At 34.7% G+C, this 20,791-nt stretch overlaps 1 protein-coding gene across 1 annotated transcript in view; it reads right to left on the bottom strand.

Annotated features, from left to right (window-relative positions):
- The window catches only part of LOC122793088 (long-chain fatty acid transport protein 6-like), a 335,770-nt gene that overhangs the window by 92,022 nt on the left and 222,957 nt on the right, over nucleotides 1-20,791 (bottom strand). The window contains exons 5-6 of the mRNA XM_044060809.1: nucleotides 7,018-7,212; nucleotides 6,797-6,887 (exon numbers count right to left, since the gene is read on the bottom strand). Coding sequence (XP_043916744.1) covers nucleotides 6,797-6,887; nucleotides 7,018-7,212 — 286 coding nt within the window. The remainder of the gene's footprint in view (nucleotides 1-6,796; nucleotides 6,888-7,017; nucleotides 7,213-20,791) is intronic.

The following is a 20,791-nucleotide window of genomic DNA, read 5'->3' as shown; positions in this document are numbered from 1 at the left end:
CACTATTTTAACTGTTTACAGGTATATATTTTAACAGTGGAAACTGGAATACAGTCCAACAAACTTTAGAAAAATATCTGAAATTAAATTACTTTATAGACTATACAATAAAAAGGCTTTCTCTCAAGTTTTCAATGCAGCTAGTGACACAAGGTCTGTACTATTAAGCTTTCTGTATTGTCCTTGGAGTGAGCTCATTGCTGCTTTTGAAGCAACTGTTCAACTTTGCCTCAGAGGACTTAAAATCTGCCCAGAGTTAAACAGACTTGAGCTGGAGGCAAAACATTTGAAAATAGAATTAGCAGAGAGACTGAGGTGTTTGGAGGTCAAAGCAGAATCAGCAGACAGACTGCAGTGCTTGGATGCCGAAGAAATTGAGAGACAGAGGCAATATGAAAAGGAAATGCTGACTTTTCACCAGGGTCATTGAAGGTAATGGGGAAGGGAGTAATTGAACTCCAGAAACAATAAATATCAGTACATTTCTTCCACAAGTTACAGATGCTGATAATTTTGATAGTTTTATTCATATGTTTGAAAGGGTATGTAAACAGTATAATGTTGACCGAGGGCTCTGAGTACAGTTCCTAACCCCCTTACTCCATAGTAAAGCTGCAACTGCTTTTTTTCTAAATTGTCTGATACTGATTGCTTAAATTATAATACAGTTAAAAACTGTTTATTAGAGTGTTTTAAGTTAACACCTGAAGCTTACAGAAAAAAAAAGTTTTGTGAACATAGACATAAGGCAGAAAAAAGTATTTGTGATTACATTGCTGAGTTAAGCACCTATTTTCATAGGTGGGTGAGTGGATGTCAGATCACCACTTTTGAAGGGCTGGGAGACCTTTTGGTGAGGGAACAGCCCTTAGCACTTTGCCTGAGGACATGATAATCTGGATGGCAGATCGAGAATACAACAGTGCAGCTAGAGGCACAAGGTCTGTACTAGGAAGCTTTTGGTATTGTCCTTGGAGTGAACTAATTGCTATTTTTGAAGCATGAAGGAATGCAATTGTTTTATGACTTCCAGCATCTGCCAAAGATCTGAGGAAAAGCCCTTGTCTATATATTTTTACAGGTAGTTACTAAATGTTGCCAGCTTCTAGCAATGGGTGTTTTGGCCTAGGAACTAGAAGTAAGATGTGCAGAAATTATGTTATTCTGCAAGCTATCCCAGAAGTAATATTTTAGCTATTAACCTGAGAAGTCTCTTAGTGAGACAGAGTATTCTGCATTATGTCTCGGACCTGACAACAACTAGAAGATCCATTCACCACATCTGCCTTGCTTTATTAGTAAGTTCTTAGGTTATAGTATAATTCTCTTAGATTCAGTCAGGAATATAGTGAAGCTTAGTTTAGATATGTTATTTTAAATATTGACCATGTTTTTGACCTCTGATGTCACTGTGAATATATATTTAGTACTGTCTTGTTCTTTTATTATTTATTATTAAATATATTTAAACCTTTCATTGTAGCTGATCAGTGTAGAGATATGTATATTTTGAGACTATTTGCATAGTTATTTGGTGACACTGTGTGGGCCACGCCAATAGCCTTTCTCTTGGTCAAACTACCATTTGTGCTAGTATTAATATTACAAAGTAAGATTGGACACCCTTTGTTAAGGGCCTTAAAGTAGCTCATAAGGAATGACTGGTGGCAGTGAAAACTACCTTATAGTCTGAGTAGAAGGGGGCACAGCTAGTAAACCTCTGCCAGCCTTTCCCAGGTGCGTGTATGTGTAAATCAAACCTCAAAGAATGCGTGTTTTAATCAGCTACTCGGGCAGGGACATGAAGTACTGGTCAGACAGAGAGGGTGCTGAGGGTCTTCACTTGGTCATTCAGCTGAGATCTCAACTCTATAGCTGTGCCAATGGGGAGTCTTATTGGGGATCTGGAGGAAGAGGACTGACTGTGGTCTCTGTGCTCTTAAGGGAAATTGCACTTGATGCAGAAAGTTGCATCTGGAAATACAGTGTGTGTACCTGTTATCCTCCCAGTGAATATCCCCCCCTGGAGCCAGAGTTAAGGATTGAGGCTCCTTGATTATTGGTCCAGTGGTGGGTCGTCACAAGGTGTATTAGTGGAACTTTTTAATACAATAGGAATGAAAAGTTTTATGGCTCAGGTCTGAATAATGCTCACCACTCCAATCAACCTTCAAACTGCAGAAGTAAACTTAAATGCAGTAGGATAGTTCTAGTTGCAATCTATCACCACAAGGCATAACTACAGGTACAAAATATCCTAGAGCCAATACTATGTTTCTTCCACCATGGACTGTTACAGGGCAATACACGTGACTGTCACAGTTGTTACAATAACAAGAGCTCACTATCTCATAACATAAGACAAAACAGAAGAACAGCACATTGGCTTTATTAGATGAAAAAATAAACTGCACATATAACATTATAGAGAAACTGGTCTCAATAAAATAAAAGAAGACAAGTGGTTATTTCAAAGAGGCAAGCTGTTAGCACCTACACTAAATGGCCATTGCCTCCATGTCCACCCTTACTTATATGGAAACACTATCAGAGAGTCAAAAGTTCATAAGCAAAGGACACAAAAATTCACCACAGAACGCCAGGTTTAATAAACGAAGCTTTTGGGTTCTCAACCCTTCATCAGCACATACAATCATTTGATTAGATAATTTATATAGAGGTACAATTAATATCACATGATCCATACCAGCCACTAAAAAATCACATTTATAAAATATAATATTATTATATAAAGTGTGTAAATACTTACAAAATTTATACTTTAACTACATATAAAAAGATTACATATAAAAATTACACATGAAAAGCTGTTAATAACTTCCTTTGTGTTATAAATTGTCTTGCTGTCGTTTCACCAATATAGGCTTTATACTAGTGGCATTATTAAGACCAGGACTAGCGTCAGCCTGCAATCTAATTATCCATTGTAATTCCCTAATTTCTACTATGTTATTTAGATCACCACCTCTTACTCCCAAATCAACTGTGTCTATACACCTAAACTTAAATCTGTGTGTTGCATTTTCCATAATATGCTTGTATAAGGCATTTGTTTGAACTTTCCTATTAATTTCTGATTTGTGTTCAATAACACGATCCTTAAGCCTTCTTGTTGTTTTTCCCACATAAAATTTTTCACAACAAACACAGGTAGCAAGATATACTAATTTGGATGTATTACAGGTGGCCATACATTTAAAAACATAACTAACGTTAGTTACTGGATGTCTAAAACATTAATTTGCTTCTAAAATGTCATCACAACAACTACAGTTATAACATTTAAAAGTGCCTAACTTAGTTTGTGTTAAACATACTTGTTTATTAAAATCCTTATAACACAAAACACTTTTTAATGATTGCTGATTTCTATATGCAAAACTAGGTTTTGGTCCTATTATTTTCTCTATTTCAGGCATGGCCATTAATATTGGCCAATTTTTTTCTATAATCTTACAAATTTGATAAGTATACCCATTGTATGTGGTTACTTCTTTTAAAAAATAATAATGATATAATAATTAAACAGGCTGATAAGGGTGGAGCCACCGTGATAATGGACCGGGGATACTATATGGATGTGTTTAATAGTCTTCTTTCTGATGAAACCTAGTTTTGCATATAGAAATCAGCAATCATTAAAAAGTGTTTTGTGTTATAAGGATTTTAATAAACAAGTATGTTTAACACAAACTAAGTTAGGCACTTTTAAATGTTATAACTGTAGTTGTTGTGATGACATTTTAGAAGCAAATTAATGTTTTAGACATCCAGTAACTAACGTTAGTTATGTTTTTAAATGTATGGCCACCTGTAATACATCCAAATTAGTATATCTTGCTACCTGTGTTTGTTGTGAAAAATTTTATGTGGGAAAAACAACAAGAAGGCTTAAGGATCGTGTTATTGAACACAAATCAGAAATTAATAGGAAAGTTCAAACAAATGCCTTATACAAGCATATTATGGAAAATGCAACACACAGATTTAAGTTTAGGTGTATAGACACAGTTGATTTGGGAGTAAGAGGTGGTGATCTAAATAACATATTAGAAATTAAGGAATTACAATGGATAATTAGATTGCAGGCTGACGCTAGTCCTGGTCTTAATAATGCCACTAGTATAAAGCCTATATTGGTGAAACGACAGCAAGACAATTTATAACACAAAGGAAGTTATTAACAGCTTTTCATGTGTAATTTTTATATGTAATCTTTTTATATGTAGTTAAAGTATAAATTTTGTAAGTATTTACACACTTTATATTATAATATTATATTTTATAAATGTGATTTTTTAGTGGCTGGTATGGATCATGTAATATTAACTGTACCTCTATATAAATTATCTAATCAAATGATTGTATGTGCTGATGAAGGGTTGAGAACCCGAAAGCCACCCTTACTTATACACATCAACAAGATCACACAAACTTGGAGAAATAATAAAATGCACTTTAAGAATAAATAATTTGTTATAATTTATAAATAAATTCCTTTATGAAACAAATAAATCCCTCCCAAACTGAACTCAGAAGACATGTTATACAGTACATCTGTATGGCTCCCTGTTGAAATTTCAAAATCTTTTGGGCTCCTAAAATTAAACAAAAAAATCTTATTTTTAAACTATATGTTTGCTGTGGCCCCATGCCTCCATGTGAGTTTTCTCCCTGCATACCTTCTGCTTATTAAACTTTTTGTTGCACTGTAGGAAAGAAGCACAATAGACTTGTCATTTTCATAATTTTGTGGACTGGAATTTTCTATCATCAGAATGATGACAGACACTCAGGATAGCAAGCCATCTCCTTTCCTTCATCTCAAGCAGTGACAAACCAGGGCTGTCTAACACATATCTTTCTAACCCATATTTTCTTACTATGAAAGGTAAGCACTGGTCAGCTGTTTTGATTATACCAATATCAGTATTTATTAGTGGTCAATATTATTTAGTGAATGAGTGCCACATGCAGAAGATGTTTCATTCTAAATTACCAGATAAAACACACACACACACACACACACACACACACACACACACACACAGCGACCATCAATATTTTGTGTTTTTAATGGCAAAATGGGAGTGGATGCTGAATAATGATCAGCAAATGCTACTTTAGGCAGGAGAATATAAACAGTATATATATATATATATATATATATATATATATATATATATATATATACCAATCTCATTCAAATATCAAACTTGCACCCTTTTATAGACTATTTATTTAATGGGGGTACAGAATCAGGCTGAGTGTTAAGGAAAGGTATGTCACCAGTTACACAATGATACTTAATGATAATCAATATAGCTTACTAAAGAGAGATAGTGCATGTGTGAAATATAATACTGTGGCTAATATTTTCCAGACTTGATTACAGTCAAACATCAGATGTGTACCAAGACAAAAACTTTTTGATAGGTAGACATCATATGAAAGCAAGCAGCCAAACAGCGATTACTTGATTACAGCTGAATAATTTTGAAGGTTGCTTGTCAAGGAGGCACAGTGTGTCAGTGCGTGTGTGTGTGAGTTTGTGTGTGTGTGTGTGTGTGTGTGTGTGTGTGTGTGTGTGTGTGTGTGCGTGTGTGTGTGTGTGTGTGTGTGTAAAAGAAACGAGGTGAAACACATTAATGTGGTCATTCTTTATTTCTTCCGATCACAGTTATTTTTTGGTTGGACACTCTGTGTATGAAAGGATCTGACTGCTGATCTGATTTGTCAAGGATTGTGTGAATGTGTGTGGAAAGGGAGGATTGTGTGTGTGAAAAAATATAATCACAACAGATTTTGTTTGTAAACAATTTATATAATTTCTTCAAAAAGGAAGCATACGCTATCAAAAATAAGATAATCTAACGGGACAGTCTATATCTAAAAAGTAATAAAATTGATGTTGACTATTTTATGAACAAAAAGAAAACAAGGAACACAATCAATAGAACTTTATTCCTAATTTTCTCAATATTTTCCAAAAGGCTTCCCCCAGACTATTGACAGTTTCTGGTTATTCTTTTTATCTGTGTGTAAAGGTCTGTGAAATCATTTTCGAGATACAGTCTTTTATACTCAGAGAGCAAGAATAATCAGAAACAGTTAGAGTAGTCTGGGAGCAGCATTCTTGAAAATAGTAGTAAAGAGGCTAAGGTTGTTATCAATATGCCTAGAAATAAGAATGCTAGCTCTGCAGTTACTGTACTTCACCTAATTCATACTTTAGATTACTATAAAACAACTTACAGGTAGAACATTTATCCTCAAAGATTGTGTTCATACATTTTATCCTCTAAGTAATAATTCTCATAAAGTATTGGCTAACTATTATGAGTAACACAAGCTTAACATGAAAGAAAAAAGTTTAGAGCTCATACATAACATAATTTACTCTCCAGGTAGCTTCAGAGCTTGATTCAAGCAAGGGTTGTTTTAATACTGTATCTTATTTTATGTTTATATGTGAGAATGGAGCTTGTATTACTTTCCATGAGCAGCAGTTACAATTCTGTTGAAATGGTCTACTTTGCATGCTGCTATTAAATAATGTATTCAACATGTTTACAACAAAAAATTCTGAAAAGAATCATTTTAGTCATAGGTGGTCTGAGGCCCCCTTACAGGTTTCTGCACTAATGCAATTTTCCCCCTGCTTCCTTAATACCACTTTGCTACTTCTGCTAATTACAGTTATGACTGCAACAGTGTGCTAAATAACAGATGATTCTTTGTAATTCTTTTCCATAGAGCATTAATTGTGTCTTACCTGGATCAGCTCTGATGCACCTTCCTTTCTCATTTCGGACAGGTTCACCTTTTTCAAGATCATACTTAATCAGCTCAGAAAAGAATATTTTCTGCAATTAGACAAGATATTTGGGTTCTGAAGTAAATTTCTGATGCTGCTTACAGTTTGTTTTAATAATATAAGCATGAAGTTTTAAAATCTATATCACAGTACAAAGTACAAATGTCATGTCATCCTACCTTAGTGAAATAGCACAGGCGACCAACTGCCCCAAGTTTGTAAGTATAGTTCATGAAGTTAACATTCGCTTCTGTCAGTCCGTATGTCTCAAATATCTTTATGTTCCCAAATCGATCACAGAACTGCCTCCAGACATCAGGTCGTAGTCCACTGCCAGCAGCAAACCACACCTTATGGTTTCTGTCATCATCTTTCTGTTAAACAAAAATAACTGCTAATATAACACAAACTGAAAAGTAGTGCAGGAGGAAAACAGAATGCATATTTTTAAACGGACAAATCTATTTTATTTTGAACTGTTACTGAAATTCTCAACAACTAAATTACTTGCTGTGAAGATCTTCAGATGTAATATTGATGTCATCAAATTAAAAAATTTTCTGGCCATTGCAGTAGGAAATCTTCCCATTTGGCACTGTTTATTACAGGTGGTTAAATCTGGCTCTAACTTCGAAGTTATTTAGGTTCTACTAGCCAATAATAGTTTCATCAGAAAAGCAGTATCTAGTTTGTATTTCATCCATTTTTGCTTGCAATATTTATATTACTAAATAGTAATGGAGTGAAGGCTAGTTACTGCTATATAAAACAGTAACAAAGTAGTTATTTTGGAATTAGTCTTTAATGTCCAGTGTTCAAACATGTGCTCTAATCATTTATCCAGAGGTTATATGATGAAAAAGTCTTAAATCAGTAAAACAAATGAGCCATTCTTGGAATAAGAACTTTAATGAAAGAGTTAATTTCCAAGGCCAGATTTGAGGCAAGCAATCTTGCCTCCTGCCTAGAAAATGGATACCCTATACTCCTAAGCCACATCAAACAAACTAACATTTTTTTTTTTCTAATGGCTAATGTTGTCCTAAAAACCAACACCTGCAACAGCTGGAAAGACCACAGAAGTACCTCACCAAGAGGATCACTGGCCTCAAGCAGATGCCCTATGCAGCTTGACTGAAGAAACTCCAGCTGTACTCGGTTGCATACCACCTATTCAGAAGTGATCTCTGCTTGACATACAAGGCCATGTCCATCCCAGAATTGATGGACATGCTCCACATAAAGAAAACCATATCCCCTCAAGCCACACTCTCTAGGGATCTAAACCTCACCACAACAATAAATAGGACGTGCTGGAGGGATAGATTCCTGTCCCAGACTTCCCATGCTTTGGAACAAGATCCCAATCTACATCAGTCAGAGCTCCTCGCTAACCCTCTTCAAGAGAAACCTTGACGAGTGGATGGGAAACAGAAAGTTTACCTCAGGGATCACTTCAGTGGCTCTGCTGGACAGAGGCACAGGGAACTAATCTAAGGGGGCGGCGAAAGCCAACACATTCCAGCTAGGCTTATAAATGCCTTCGGGCAGATAGCCTAGTACCAACCTATGAACCTATGAACCTATGTAATGGAGAACTATGTGGAGATATTTCACTGTCTGTGCTAAAACATGTAGTAAAGGAATGCATTTCTAGGTGCCATTTAAGGACATGGGTTGTTCTAGAGGCATCACGTGTTTTATTAAACTACAGGACACAAGAGGGGATCATCATTATCATCACATTTATTTTGCCCTACCATCTGAATGTTGTTTAATGAGCACTTGAACAATATATTACTAAACCTTTTATAAATACAACAACTAGAAAAAGTTCTCCAAAATTTCATATTTTCTTTGGATGTCAGTTTTCAGCAAGCACCCTCTTGAAATATTAGGATTTGCAATGCCAAATCCCAACACACAGAAAAATAAAGGAAAAAAACACTGGAGAAGAGTGAATATCAGACTTCGCTCTTCTCCTTTAAACTTGTATTTTGTACTCCCCACTCCATATCTTATATACACTGACTTTAAGACTGCCATATCTCAAAGAAATGGGAATATTCCAAGAAATTGTAATCTCCAATTTGCTACATGTAAGACCAGATTTCTGCTCATTCAGACTCCACATTCCGGGATTCGGCATTGGAAGTTCTAACATTTGACATGTTACCTTTTAGCATTCATATACTGTGTTCTGCTCCCTTTTGCAGTCCCTAGACCTAATTTTTCGAGTCCCAGAATTACATAAGAAAAGCAGAAATTATTAGACAACAGTAAGTAGGTTTGCCACCTTTCATTGTGGTCAAAACCAGACCAAAGCCACAGCCTTCCTTCTCCCCTAACTCCCCACCTTCTCCCCCACCTTCCCCCATTTTGTGACATTATAGGCACATAAAGGGGGAGGAGGAATGCCCTTTTCTCCTCGTTTGCCATGCAATTGCATTGCATTAGCAATGCTTTTTTTAAAAGAAAAGCATAGTGAATCTGCTGATTTAACAAACCCTGATAGTCATTTTTTGAAACAGAATACCAAGGTTTATACAGTGCTTTCCAGACTACCAGATAACTGGTTTGATTTCTGGATAGTCCAGAAAAAAATGGCTATGTGGCATCCCTAGCAATAAGTGTTAACAATCATTCTTCTCCTTTAAAGTTATATTTTGCAAGGGGTAGCTACTCTGCACCTCTCAGCGTGAAGGTCCTTATTTTCACACATTCAGTCTCAACACTGTAGGAAGCACACTTAAGAGTATCAGAATCTAAAGCTGTTACCAGTTTTTGTTTGAGATGGGGAGTCTAGGAAGTAGGCACAATTCACTTTCATTTAGGTATTACTTGTTAATCAACAGATGTATTCAGGAGTGCAACATGGCACAAAGTGTGTGGGCAGCCACGGTGGTGCAGCGGTTAGCGTTGCCACCTCACAGCAAGAGGTTCTTCGGTTCGGTCTTTGGCTGTACTGCCTTCTGTGCGGAGTCTGCATGTTCTCCCTGTGGTCATGCAGGTCCCATATCCCAAAGACATGTAGGTCGATTGGACACTCTAAATTGGCCCTAGGCGTGAGTGCATACATGTGTGTGCCTCCTGTGGAAGGTTGGGCGCTGGGCTGGCAACTCGACACCGTAAAACTCCACTGCCAATCATGAGCGGACAGGTGACCCACTGTGGTGACCCCTAACTGGGAAAAAGCTGAAAAAAGAAGAACATGGCACAAGGTGTCATACGATACATGCAAAAAACATGCATTCCAAAAAAGTACCGTCTTCTTTACAGTAAGTCCTAAACTGAGGAAAAGGTACAATGCAGCGTCTTGTCATTTAACATGATAATAAAAATGAAATACAAAATTCTGAACATATTTTGTGTGTGCTCATGATTAAGAAGACCTACAGCTTTGCATCACATATAAAGACTAATAGTAGAATTAAGTCAGTAAAGGACAGTACTTATCACAAAATGCACGTTGTAACTGCATTATTTGTTCTATTTATAGTACCTTCTGAATATAAAAGATATCCTACAAGAACAATACCTTCCTATCTTGTTGAGACAGAATATTTGTTGTGACTTTATAAGCTATTATGAGATAAAGAAGTTAAATCAAAATACAAAGTATGCAGTTTTCTGAGCTGCAGATAAACTGTTTTGTAAGATAATTTCATATGTAAGCAATAATGCCCAACAGTGTGTGTGAGTATTATTGGGGAAATAATCCCTGCCCCGAGGTGTTGTGTGGTCCAACCCCATAGGCAGAGGCCCTCTACACCCCTGGAAGGGCATTATTTCCCCAATAATACAGACTATGTAGAACATTGTTGCACTTAGATAATGGGCTATCTATTGAATTGTTTTTTATTTGTATTTTTATTACTATATAATTTTTATATTTTTATATAAAATATTTCCTCTACCTAATGCTTCAAACTTGCTGCAGGATATGTAATTGTTGGATGGATTATTTTACATCCAAAATATAAGTTTTATAAGTATTGAATGTCTACAGAAACACACACACACACACACACACACACACACACACACACACACACACACACACACACACACACACTACATTTTTTCTTTCTTTATTTACTTTTTTATTTTATGCCCACTAAACAGCATAGCAATGTTTAGCAAGAGTAAAAAATTGAGTCTTTTTGCTTTTTTCATTACTGACATTTAACTTACAATAAAGAAAACTGTAGTCACTGTCTCCAGAACCCCATATGCCTCCCACTATGGTTGTAGCACCAAACCCTTCCCTGCCCAGCTGCCAATACCTACCAAAAGTGAGTTGTAACAGTTGCTTGTTTTGTTGCGAGGCAGTATACAGTCTCTTCTAAGTATGGCTATCAATGGTCTATGCCATAAAGAGAGGGAATTCTGAAAAATGATGTCACTCATTCACTGCAAAATTGTGGGTCATGATATACTTGCAGCAAAACACAGTTGTTGTACATGGTAAACAGGGCCATTCTTTGATCAACTGGTGCCCTAGGCAAAAGGGCTCCACAGTGCGTCCCCCCACACCACTCGGTGCCCCCCATCCTGGACAACCTACACCATCCAAATTATTGGAAAAGTGCCTCTGCTAGAGTGGTGCCCTAGGTGGCCACCTATTTGGCCTATGCTTAAGGCCAGCTATGATGGTAAAGGACCCTAAGATTAGTGGTCTGAAAATTTATTGAAAATTTAATGAAAATTGCCATTCTGACAAGCTTGATTTTAATCTGCTGAATATTTATTTTGAAGTGCTTGTTCTTAATTTTGTTGGCTAAAATGTTCAGTGTAGCATCTGTATACCCCATGTGATGAAATGGACCACTGCCAACAAGCAGTGACGCTGTCATTATTCATGAAGCAGGGCTTATGTTTGGTCCCATATTATTTAAAGATGAAAATGTTAAAAACTAGCAGTCATTTTGGTGAATGTTTGTTTGCAACTTTGGCAGTTCTCCATAGTCCATGCCCAGATGTTCTGAAAGCTCTTTCCATATTGCAAAACACATTTGAGGAAGAACTGCACTTGGTAGTTTTATAATTTATACCACAGAATGCTAAAATGTGCAGTCTAGAATGTTGTGTCTTGAATTACAACTAGTAAAGTTATAAACCAGCTAAGTTTGATAAGCCTGTATTTCCCAAATGCTAATGTTTCTGGCCCACAGTTTAGTTTTCAGGTATGAAATCTTGACTAATTGTTCCATAATCGACCGTGGGATTGTCTTCTAAGGAGATAACTTGCAACTATGCTACTATAGCTAATAAAAATATAATTGCATGAAAATGCTCACCATTAACAATGGATTTTATGAATGCAATGATCACTGCTGGACTGGACTAATAATATGAATGGGATAAGCCAAAGTTAGTAAAACAATAAAACATTTGGGAAAGTTTGGAGTTATGTCATAGATCATTGCCATCTACAATTAACTAAATGGCATATTTACTGATTATAACTCTGGGCAAGACATTCTAAACTGCTTTTCTTATCACTGCACAATATGAGCGACAAAACTGCCAATGTCAAGTTCTACCTTCTAGGTGATTTCAACCATAAAGACAGCATAGCAGGTACCATCTTCTGTTCATTTTAGAGAGTCAACTGTATTTGTATGGAGAGGGAGAAAGCCCTTTCTACGACAATACCAACCCAAGCTCATTTACCATATGAGGCATCTACTGGTAATGGGAGGGTGACAAAACTAAGCCTACTTGCCCCTCACAGAGGGAGGACTGACAAATGACATTTAGTGGGATGGCACGGCTACTCATCTAGCACTGGTGAAGGTTAGATCTGAGACAACAGTACATGGGTTGAGTAAAGAGGCAGGCATGGGGGTACATTGACTCCTTCGTAGAGCCACCACCAGAAACTGTATCTCATATCTTGTCAACTTCCAGAAATGGAGATCCCTATCCTTCAGACTGTTAGTCCCTAAAATGAGATCCAATTGAAACAGTACTTACATGGTAGTTATTGGTTTTAAAGCACCTCCTCAAGTGCTGTTGTGGTTGAGTCTTGCACTAGAAAAGCTCTGATAAGAAATGTATTGCTTTCCTGGTACTGGAGCATAACCTCTGTACTCCATGAACTGCATAGAACAGGCAGGGCCACAATTCAACAAAGCCCCTAACAAAGCAAACAGGAGGGCAGTTTTACATGTTATCAAAACAGGAAAATGAGTTAGATCCTTGAACCACTGAGTCAAACCAGCAGAACCTACACACTCAAATCACATATGTACATAAGACAGGTACCAACATGGCATGTGTTTATGCCTTGAGATACTAAATCAGATACTAGGAAAAGGGGGGCATGAGCTCCTTCCACAGTAACTACCCTTTTACTTAAACACCCATGGTTTAAAACATACTGGTGACTTTCCATTACCTCCCACCTCTTCTCTTCATCTCCTTTCCCCACTCGACTAACAGTTCTATTAAGTATGTTAATTAAGCTAGTTTGAAGCAACAGGATAAAGAGAATCCAAAGCATCAACAATTACATTACTTGCTCTTGTATTTACCTTGCTTGTAACTTGCCTTTCATTTTGTCACTTGTAAAGTTTACACAGCTCTCTAAAGTTTGTGCGTGTGTATGTGTGTGTGTGGGTGCGTGCGTGCATGTGTGTGTGTATATGTGTGTGTATATATATATATATATATATATATATATATATATATATATATATATATATATGTATATCTTCTTCCCAGTGTAATATATTCACCCAGACTGTATTTATAAATGGTTCACTGAGATCAGTGCACTATCCAGGTAAACAAATGTAAAATAAAAACAAAAGTAAAGGGTTATGGCAAGTATCACCACATGTAACTGCAGTATATTCATCATATAGGATCCATCTTGAAAAAAGCATGATAAAAGGTTATGATCAATGACTCGATCATAATTCTTTGTATTTCATGGAGCTTTATGTGCTCCGTGTACTACTAGTTACAGGGGAAAAAGTGTTGGAGCATGAGGTGTTTTACTGGATTTGAAACTCTAGTAAATCACAGTTTTTTCACACAGGTAGCAACAGTACCTCTCAACTTCTTTGTTTCGAATTCTAGACAAATCCAAAAATAATGGTGGGGTGGGGGACCAAAGATAAAAAACAGTAACCATTTTTAAATATTGCCTGTTCACTTAAAAAGTTTATAGAACAACAGGTTTTGCATCAGCATGCATTTTCCGAAGAATAAGGAATATGAACCTAAAATGTCTGCCATTATTGACCGACTGTAAACCCCAGTGATGTATCAGAAAATCAAAAGAAATAAATATGAGGGCAGAGCAAAAATATGAATAAAACTCAGAGACCGTTGAGATATGTACACAACAGGAACAAGCAAAGCAGTTTGATCTTTTGCTGTTGCTTTTTGCTGGCCAGCCTGTCTGCAGTTAGCCCTTAAAATGGACCCAATCTTAACAGCACTTAGGTGGTTGTTATGAATTTTTAAGCATCTCCCCCAAGTGTTGTTATGATCTAGCCTTGTGCTAGAGAAACTGTTAACAAGTTTATCTTTTTCTTGATTCTGGACCATGATTTTGGCAATCCATCTACTTCATAGGGTTCATTGTTGCACTGCATTTATAACATAACAAGGAAAGTGCCAAGCAGTGTAAACCGCTGACTTCAGTCTTGGCAGGAGGTTAATGCATGCCACAAAGTACTGCAGGCACATAATTTATATTACCCACAGAAGCTATGGATAAAAGTCCAAGCACTAGCATCACAAATATCCCAGACATAGAGGTTTAGCTAGCCTTTCTGGTACCCATTTGCATTCCCTGACCTGGCACCCCCATCAACTTTAACTTAAAGTCCAAAAAAAAACCCTTTCTCCAATTTAAGCAAGTCTAACAAGTGGCTTGCAACAGCTAATACGGAGTACTGGCAATTTCAGCCCTAACCAAAAATGCACTATTATCATTCAACTAATCAAGCCCTAACCAAGAATGCATTATTATCATTCAATTAACCAAAACCTAAACAAAATGCATTATCATTCAACTAAACAAACCCTAACCAAAATGCATTATTATCATGCAACTAACCAAGCCCTAACCAAAAATGGATTATTATCATTCAACTAACCAACCCTAATCAAAATGCTTTATTATCATTCAAATAACTAAGCTCTAACCAAAAATACATTATCATCATTCAACTAACCAAGCCCTAACTAATCAAACCCTAACCAAAAGTATATCATCCCACTAATCAAGCCCTTACCAAAATTGAATTATCATTCAACTAACCAAGACCTAACAGAAGATGCATTATTATATTCAACTAACCAAGCCCAAACCAAAAATTCATTATTATTACTCAATTAACCAGGCCATAACCAAAAATACATTATTATCATTCAACTAACCAAGCCCTAATGGAAATATATTATTATAATTTAACTAACCAAACCCTAACCAAAAATGTATTATTATCGTCATTCAACTAACCAAGCCCTAACCAAAATGTATTATTATAATTCACCTAACCAAATCCTAACCAAAACTGCATGATTATGATACAAATAACCCTACCCTAACCAAAAATGTATTACCATTTAACTAACAAGCCCTAACCAAAAATGGTTATTTATTATCAATCAACTAACCAAGCCCTAACAAAAAATGTATTATTATCATACAATGAACCAAAAATTTATTATTATCATACAATGAAAAAAACATAACCAAGCATGTACAAAAATGTATTATTATCATTCAACTAACCATGGTCTAACCAAAAATGCATTATTATCATACAATGAACCAAAAATTTATTATCATACAATGAAAAAAACCATAACCAAGCATGTACAAAAATGTATTATTATCATTCAACTAACCATGGCCTAACCAAAAATGCATTATTATCATTCAACTAACCAAACCCTAAAAATGTATTATTCTCATTCAACTAACCAAGCACTAACCAAAAATGTATTATTATTATTCAACTAACAAAGCCCTAACCAAAATGCATTATTATCATTCAACTAACCAAGCCCTAACCAAAAATGTATTATTATCATTCAACCAACCAAGCCCTAACCAAACATGCATTATGATCATTCAACTATCCAATCCCAAACCAAAATACATTATTTATTATCATTCAACTAACCAAGCCCTAACAACCAAAAATGCATTATCATTCAACTAACCAAGCCCTAACAAAAATACATTATTATCATTCATCTAACCAAGCCCTAACTGAAAATGTATTATTATTATTCAACTCACCAAACCCTAACCACAAATGCATTATTATCATTCAGCTAACAAAGCACTAACCAAAAAGTATTATTATCATTCAACTAACCAAGCCCTAACCAAAATGCATTATTATTATTCAACTAACCAAGTCCTAACCAAAAATGTATTATCATTCAACTAACCAGGCCCTAACCAAAAATGCATTATTATCATTCAACTAACCAATCCCTAACCAAAATACACTATTTATTATCATTCAAATAACCAAGCCCTAACCAAAAATGCAATATCATTCAACTAACCTAGCCCTAACCAAAAATGCACTATCATTCAACTAACCAAGCCCAAACTGAAAATGTATTATTATCATTCAACTAACCAATCCCTAACCAAAATACACTATTTATTATCATTCAACTAACCAAGCCCTAACCAAAAATGCATTATCATTCAACTAACCTAGCCCTAACCAAAAATGCATCATCATTCAACTAACCAAGCCCTAACCAGCAATGCATTATTTATTACCATTCAAATAACCAAGCCCTAACCAAAATGTATTATTATCATTCAACTAACCAAAAATGCATTATCATTCAACTAACCAAGCAAGCCCTAACCAAAAATGTATTATTATCATTCAACTAACCAGTCCCTAACCAAAAATGTATTATTATCATTCAACTAATCAAGGCCTAACCAAGAATGCATTATTATCATTCAATTAACCAAAACCTAAACAAAATGTATTATCATTCAACTAAACAAACCCTAACCAAAATGCATTATTATCATGCAACTAACCAAGCCCTAACCAAAAATGGATTATTATCATTCAACTAACCAACCCTAATCAAAATGCTTTATTATCATTCAAATAACTAAGCTCTAACCAAAAATACATTATCATCATTCAACTAACCAAGCCCTAACTAATCAAACCCTAACCAAAAGTATATCATCCCACTAATCAAGCCCTTACCAAAATTGAATTATCATTCAACTAACCAAGACCTAACAGAAGATGCATTATTATATTCAACTAACCAAGCCCAAACCAAAAATTCATTATTATTACTCAATTAACCAGGCCATAACCAAAAATACATTATTATCATTCAACTAACCAAGCCCTAATGGAAATATATTATTATAATTTAACTAACCAAACCCTAACCAAAAATGTATTATTATCGTCATTCAACTAACCAAGCCCTAACCAAAATGTATTATTATAATTCACCTAACCAAATCCTAACCAAAACGGCATGATTATGATACAAATAACCCTACCCTAACCAAAAATGTATTACCATTTAACTAACAAGCCCTAACCAAAAATGGTTATTTATTATCAATCAACTAACCAAGCCCTAACCAAAAATGTATTATTATCATACAATGAACCAAAAATTTATTATTATCATACAATGAAAAAACCATAACCAAGCATGTACAAAAATGTATTATTATCATTCAACTAACCATGGCCTAACCAAAAATGCATTATTATCATACAATGAACCAAAAATTTATTATCATACAATGAAAAAAACCATAACCAAGCATGTACAAAAATGTATTATTATCATTCAACTAACCATGGCCTAACCAAAAATGCATTATTATCATTCAACTAACCAAACCCTAAAAATGTATTATTCTCATTCAACTAACCAAGCACTAACCAAAAATGTATTATTATTATTCAACTAACAAAGCCCTAACCAAAATGCATTATTATCATTCAACTAACCAAGCCCTAACCAAAAATGTATTATTATCATTCAACCAACCAGGCCCTAACCAAACATGCATTATGATCATTCAACTATCCAATCCCTAACCAAAATACATTATTTATTATCATTCAACTAACCAAGCCCTAACAACCAAAAATGCATTATCATTCAACTAACCAAGCCCTAACAAAAATACATTATTATCATTCATCTAACCAAGCCCTAACTGAAAATGCATTATTATTATTCACCTCACCAAACCCTAACCACGAATGCATTATTATCATTCAGCTACCAAAGCACTAACCAAAAAGTATTATTATCATTCAACTAACCAAGCCCTAACCAAAATGCATTATTATTATTCAACTAACCAAGTCCTAACCAAAAATGTATTATCATTCAACTAACCAGGCCCTAACCAAAAATGCATTATTATCATTCAACTAACCAATCCCTAACCAAAATACACTATTTATTATCATTCAAATAACCAAGCCCTAACTAAAAATGCAATATCATTCAACTAACCTAGCCCTAACCAAAAATGCACTATCATTCAACTAACCAAGCCCAAACTGAAAATGTATTATTATCATTCAACTAACCAATCCCTAACCAAAATACACTATTTATTATCATTCAACTAACCAAGCCCTAACCAAAAATGCATTATCATTCAACTAACCTAGCCCTAACCAAAAATGCATCATCATTCAACTAACCAAGCCCTAACCAGCAATGCATTATTTATTACCATTCAAATAACCAAGCCCTAACCAAAAATGTATTATTATCATTCAACTAACCAAAAATGCATTATTATTCAACTAACCAAGCAAGCCCTAACCAAAAATGTATTATTATCATTCAACTAACCAGTCCCTAACCAAAATGTATTATTATCATTCAACTAATCAAGCCCTAACCAAGAATGCATTATTATCATTCAATTAACCAAAACCTAAACAAAATGTATTATCATTCAACTAAACAAACCCTAACCAAAATGCATTATTATCATGCAACTAACCAAGCCCTAACCAAAAATGGATTATTATCATTCAACTAACCAAGCCTAATCAAAATGCTTTATTATCATTCAAATAACTAAGCTCTAACCAAAAATACATTATCATCATTCAACTAACCAAGCCCTAACTAATCAAACCCTAACCAAAAGTATATCATCCCACTAATCAAGCCCTTACCAAAATTGAATTATCATTCAACTAACCAAGACCTAACAGAAGATGCATTATTATATTCAACTAACCAAGCCCAAACCAAAAATTCATTATTATTACTCAATTAACCAGGCCATAACCAAAAATACATTATTATCATTCAACTAACCAAGCCCTAATGGAAATATATTATTATAATTTAACTAACCAAACCCTAACCAAAAATGTATTATTATCGTCATTCAACTAACCAAGCCCTAACCAAAATGTATTATTATAATTCACCTAACCAAATCCTAACCAAAACTGCATGATTATGATACAAATAACCCTACCCTAACCAAAAATGTATTACCATTTAACTAACAAGCCCTAACCAAAAATGGTTATTTATTATCAATCAACTAACCAAGCCCTAACCAAAAATGTATTATTATCATACAATAAACCAAAAATTTATTATTATCATACAATGAAAAAACCATAACCAAGCATGTACAAAAATGTATTATTATCATTCAACTAACCATGGCCTAACCAAAAATGCATTATTATCATACAATGAACCAAAAATTTATTATTATCATACAATGAAAAAAACCATAACCAAGCATGTACAAAAATGTATTATTATCATTCAACTAACCATGGCCTAACCAAAAATGCATTATTATCATTCAACTAACCAAACCCTAAAAATGTATTATTCTCATTCAACTAACCAAGCACTAACCAAAAATGTATTATTATTATTCAACTAACAAAGCCCTAACCAAAATGCATTATTATCATTCAACTAACCAAGCCCTAACCAAAAATGTATTATTATCATTCAACCAACCAGGCCCTAACCAAACATGCATTATGATCATTCAACTATCCAATCCCTAACCAAAATACATTATTTATTATCATTCAACTAACCAAGCCCTAACAACCAAAAATGCATTATCATTCAACTAACCAAGCCCTAACAAAAATACATTATTATCATTCATCTAACCAAGCCCTAACTGAAAATGCATTATTATTATTCACCTCACCAAACCCTAACCACAAATGCATTATTATCATTCAGCTAACAAAGCACTAACCAAAAAGTATTATTATCATTCAACTAACCAAGCCCTAACCAAAATGCATTATTATTATTCAACTAACCAAGTCCTAACCAAAAATGTATTATCATTCAACTAACCAGGCCCTAACCAAAAATGCATTATTATCATTCAACTAACCAATCCCTAACCAAAATACACTATTTATTATCATTCAACTAACCAAGCCCTAACCAAAAATGCAATATCATTCAACTAACCTAGCCCTAACCAAAAATGCATTATCGTTCAACTAACCAAACCCTAACTGAAAATGTATTATTATCATTCAACTAACCAATCCCTAACCAAAATACACTATTTATTATCATTCAACTAACCAAGCCCTAACCAAAAATGCATTATCATTCAACTAACCTAGCCCTAACCAAAAATGCATTATCATTCAACTAACCAAGCCCTAACCAGCAATGCATTATTTATTACCATTTAACTAACCAAGCCCTAACCAAAAATGTATTATTATCATTCAACTAACCAAAAATGCATTATTATTCAACTAACCAAGCAAGCCCTAACCAAAAATGTATTATTATCATTCAACTAACCAGTCCCTAACCAAAAATGTATTATTATCATTCAACTAACCAAGCCCTAACCAAAATATATTTTTATCATTCAACTAACCAAGCATGGGTACTAATCCACTTCCACAAATGTTT

This window comes from Protopterus annectens, chromosome 2.part0, assembly GCF_019279795.1.
Source record: "Protopterus annectens isolate FY-2018-M chromosome 2.part0, PAN1.0, whole genome shotgun sequence".
Lineage (NCBI taxonomy): Eukaryota > Metazoa > Chordata > Ceratodontiformes > Protopteridae > Protopterus > Protopterus annectens.
This window is presented reverse-complemented; position numbering and strand designations above follow the sequence as displayed.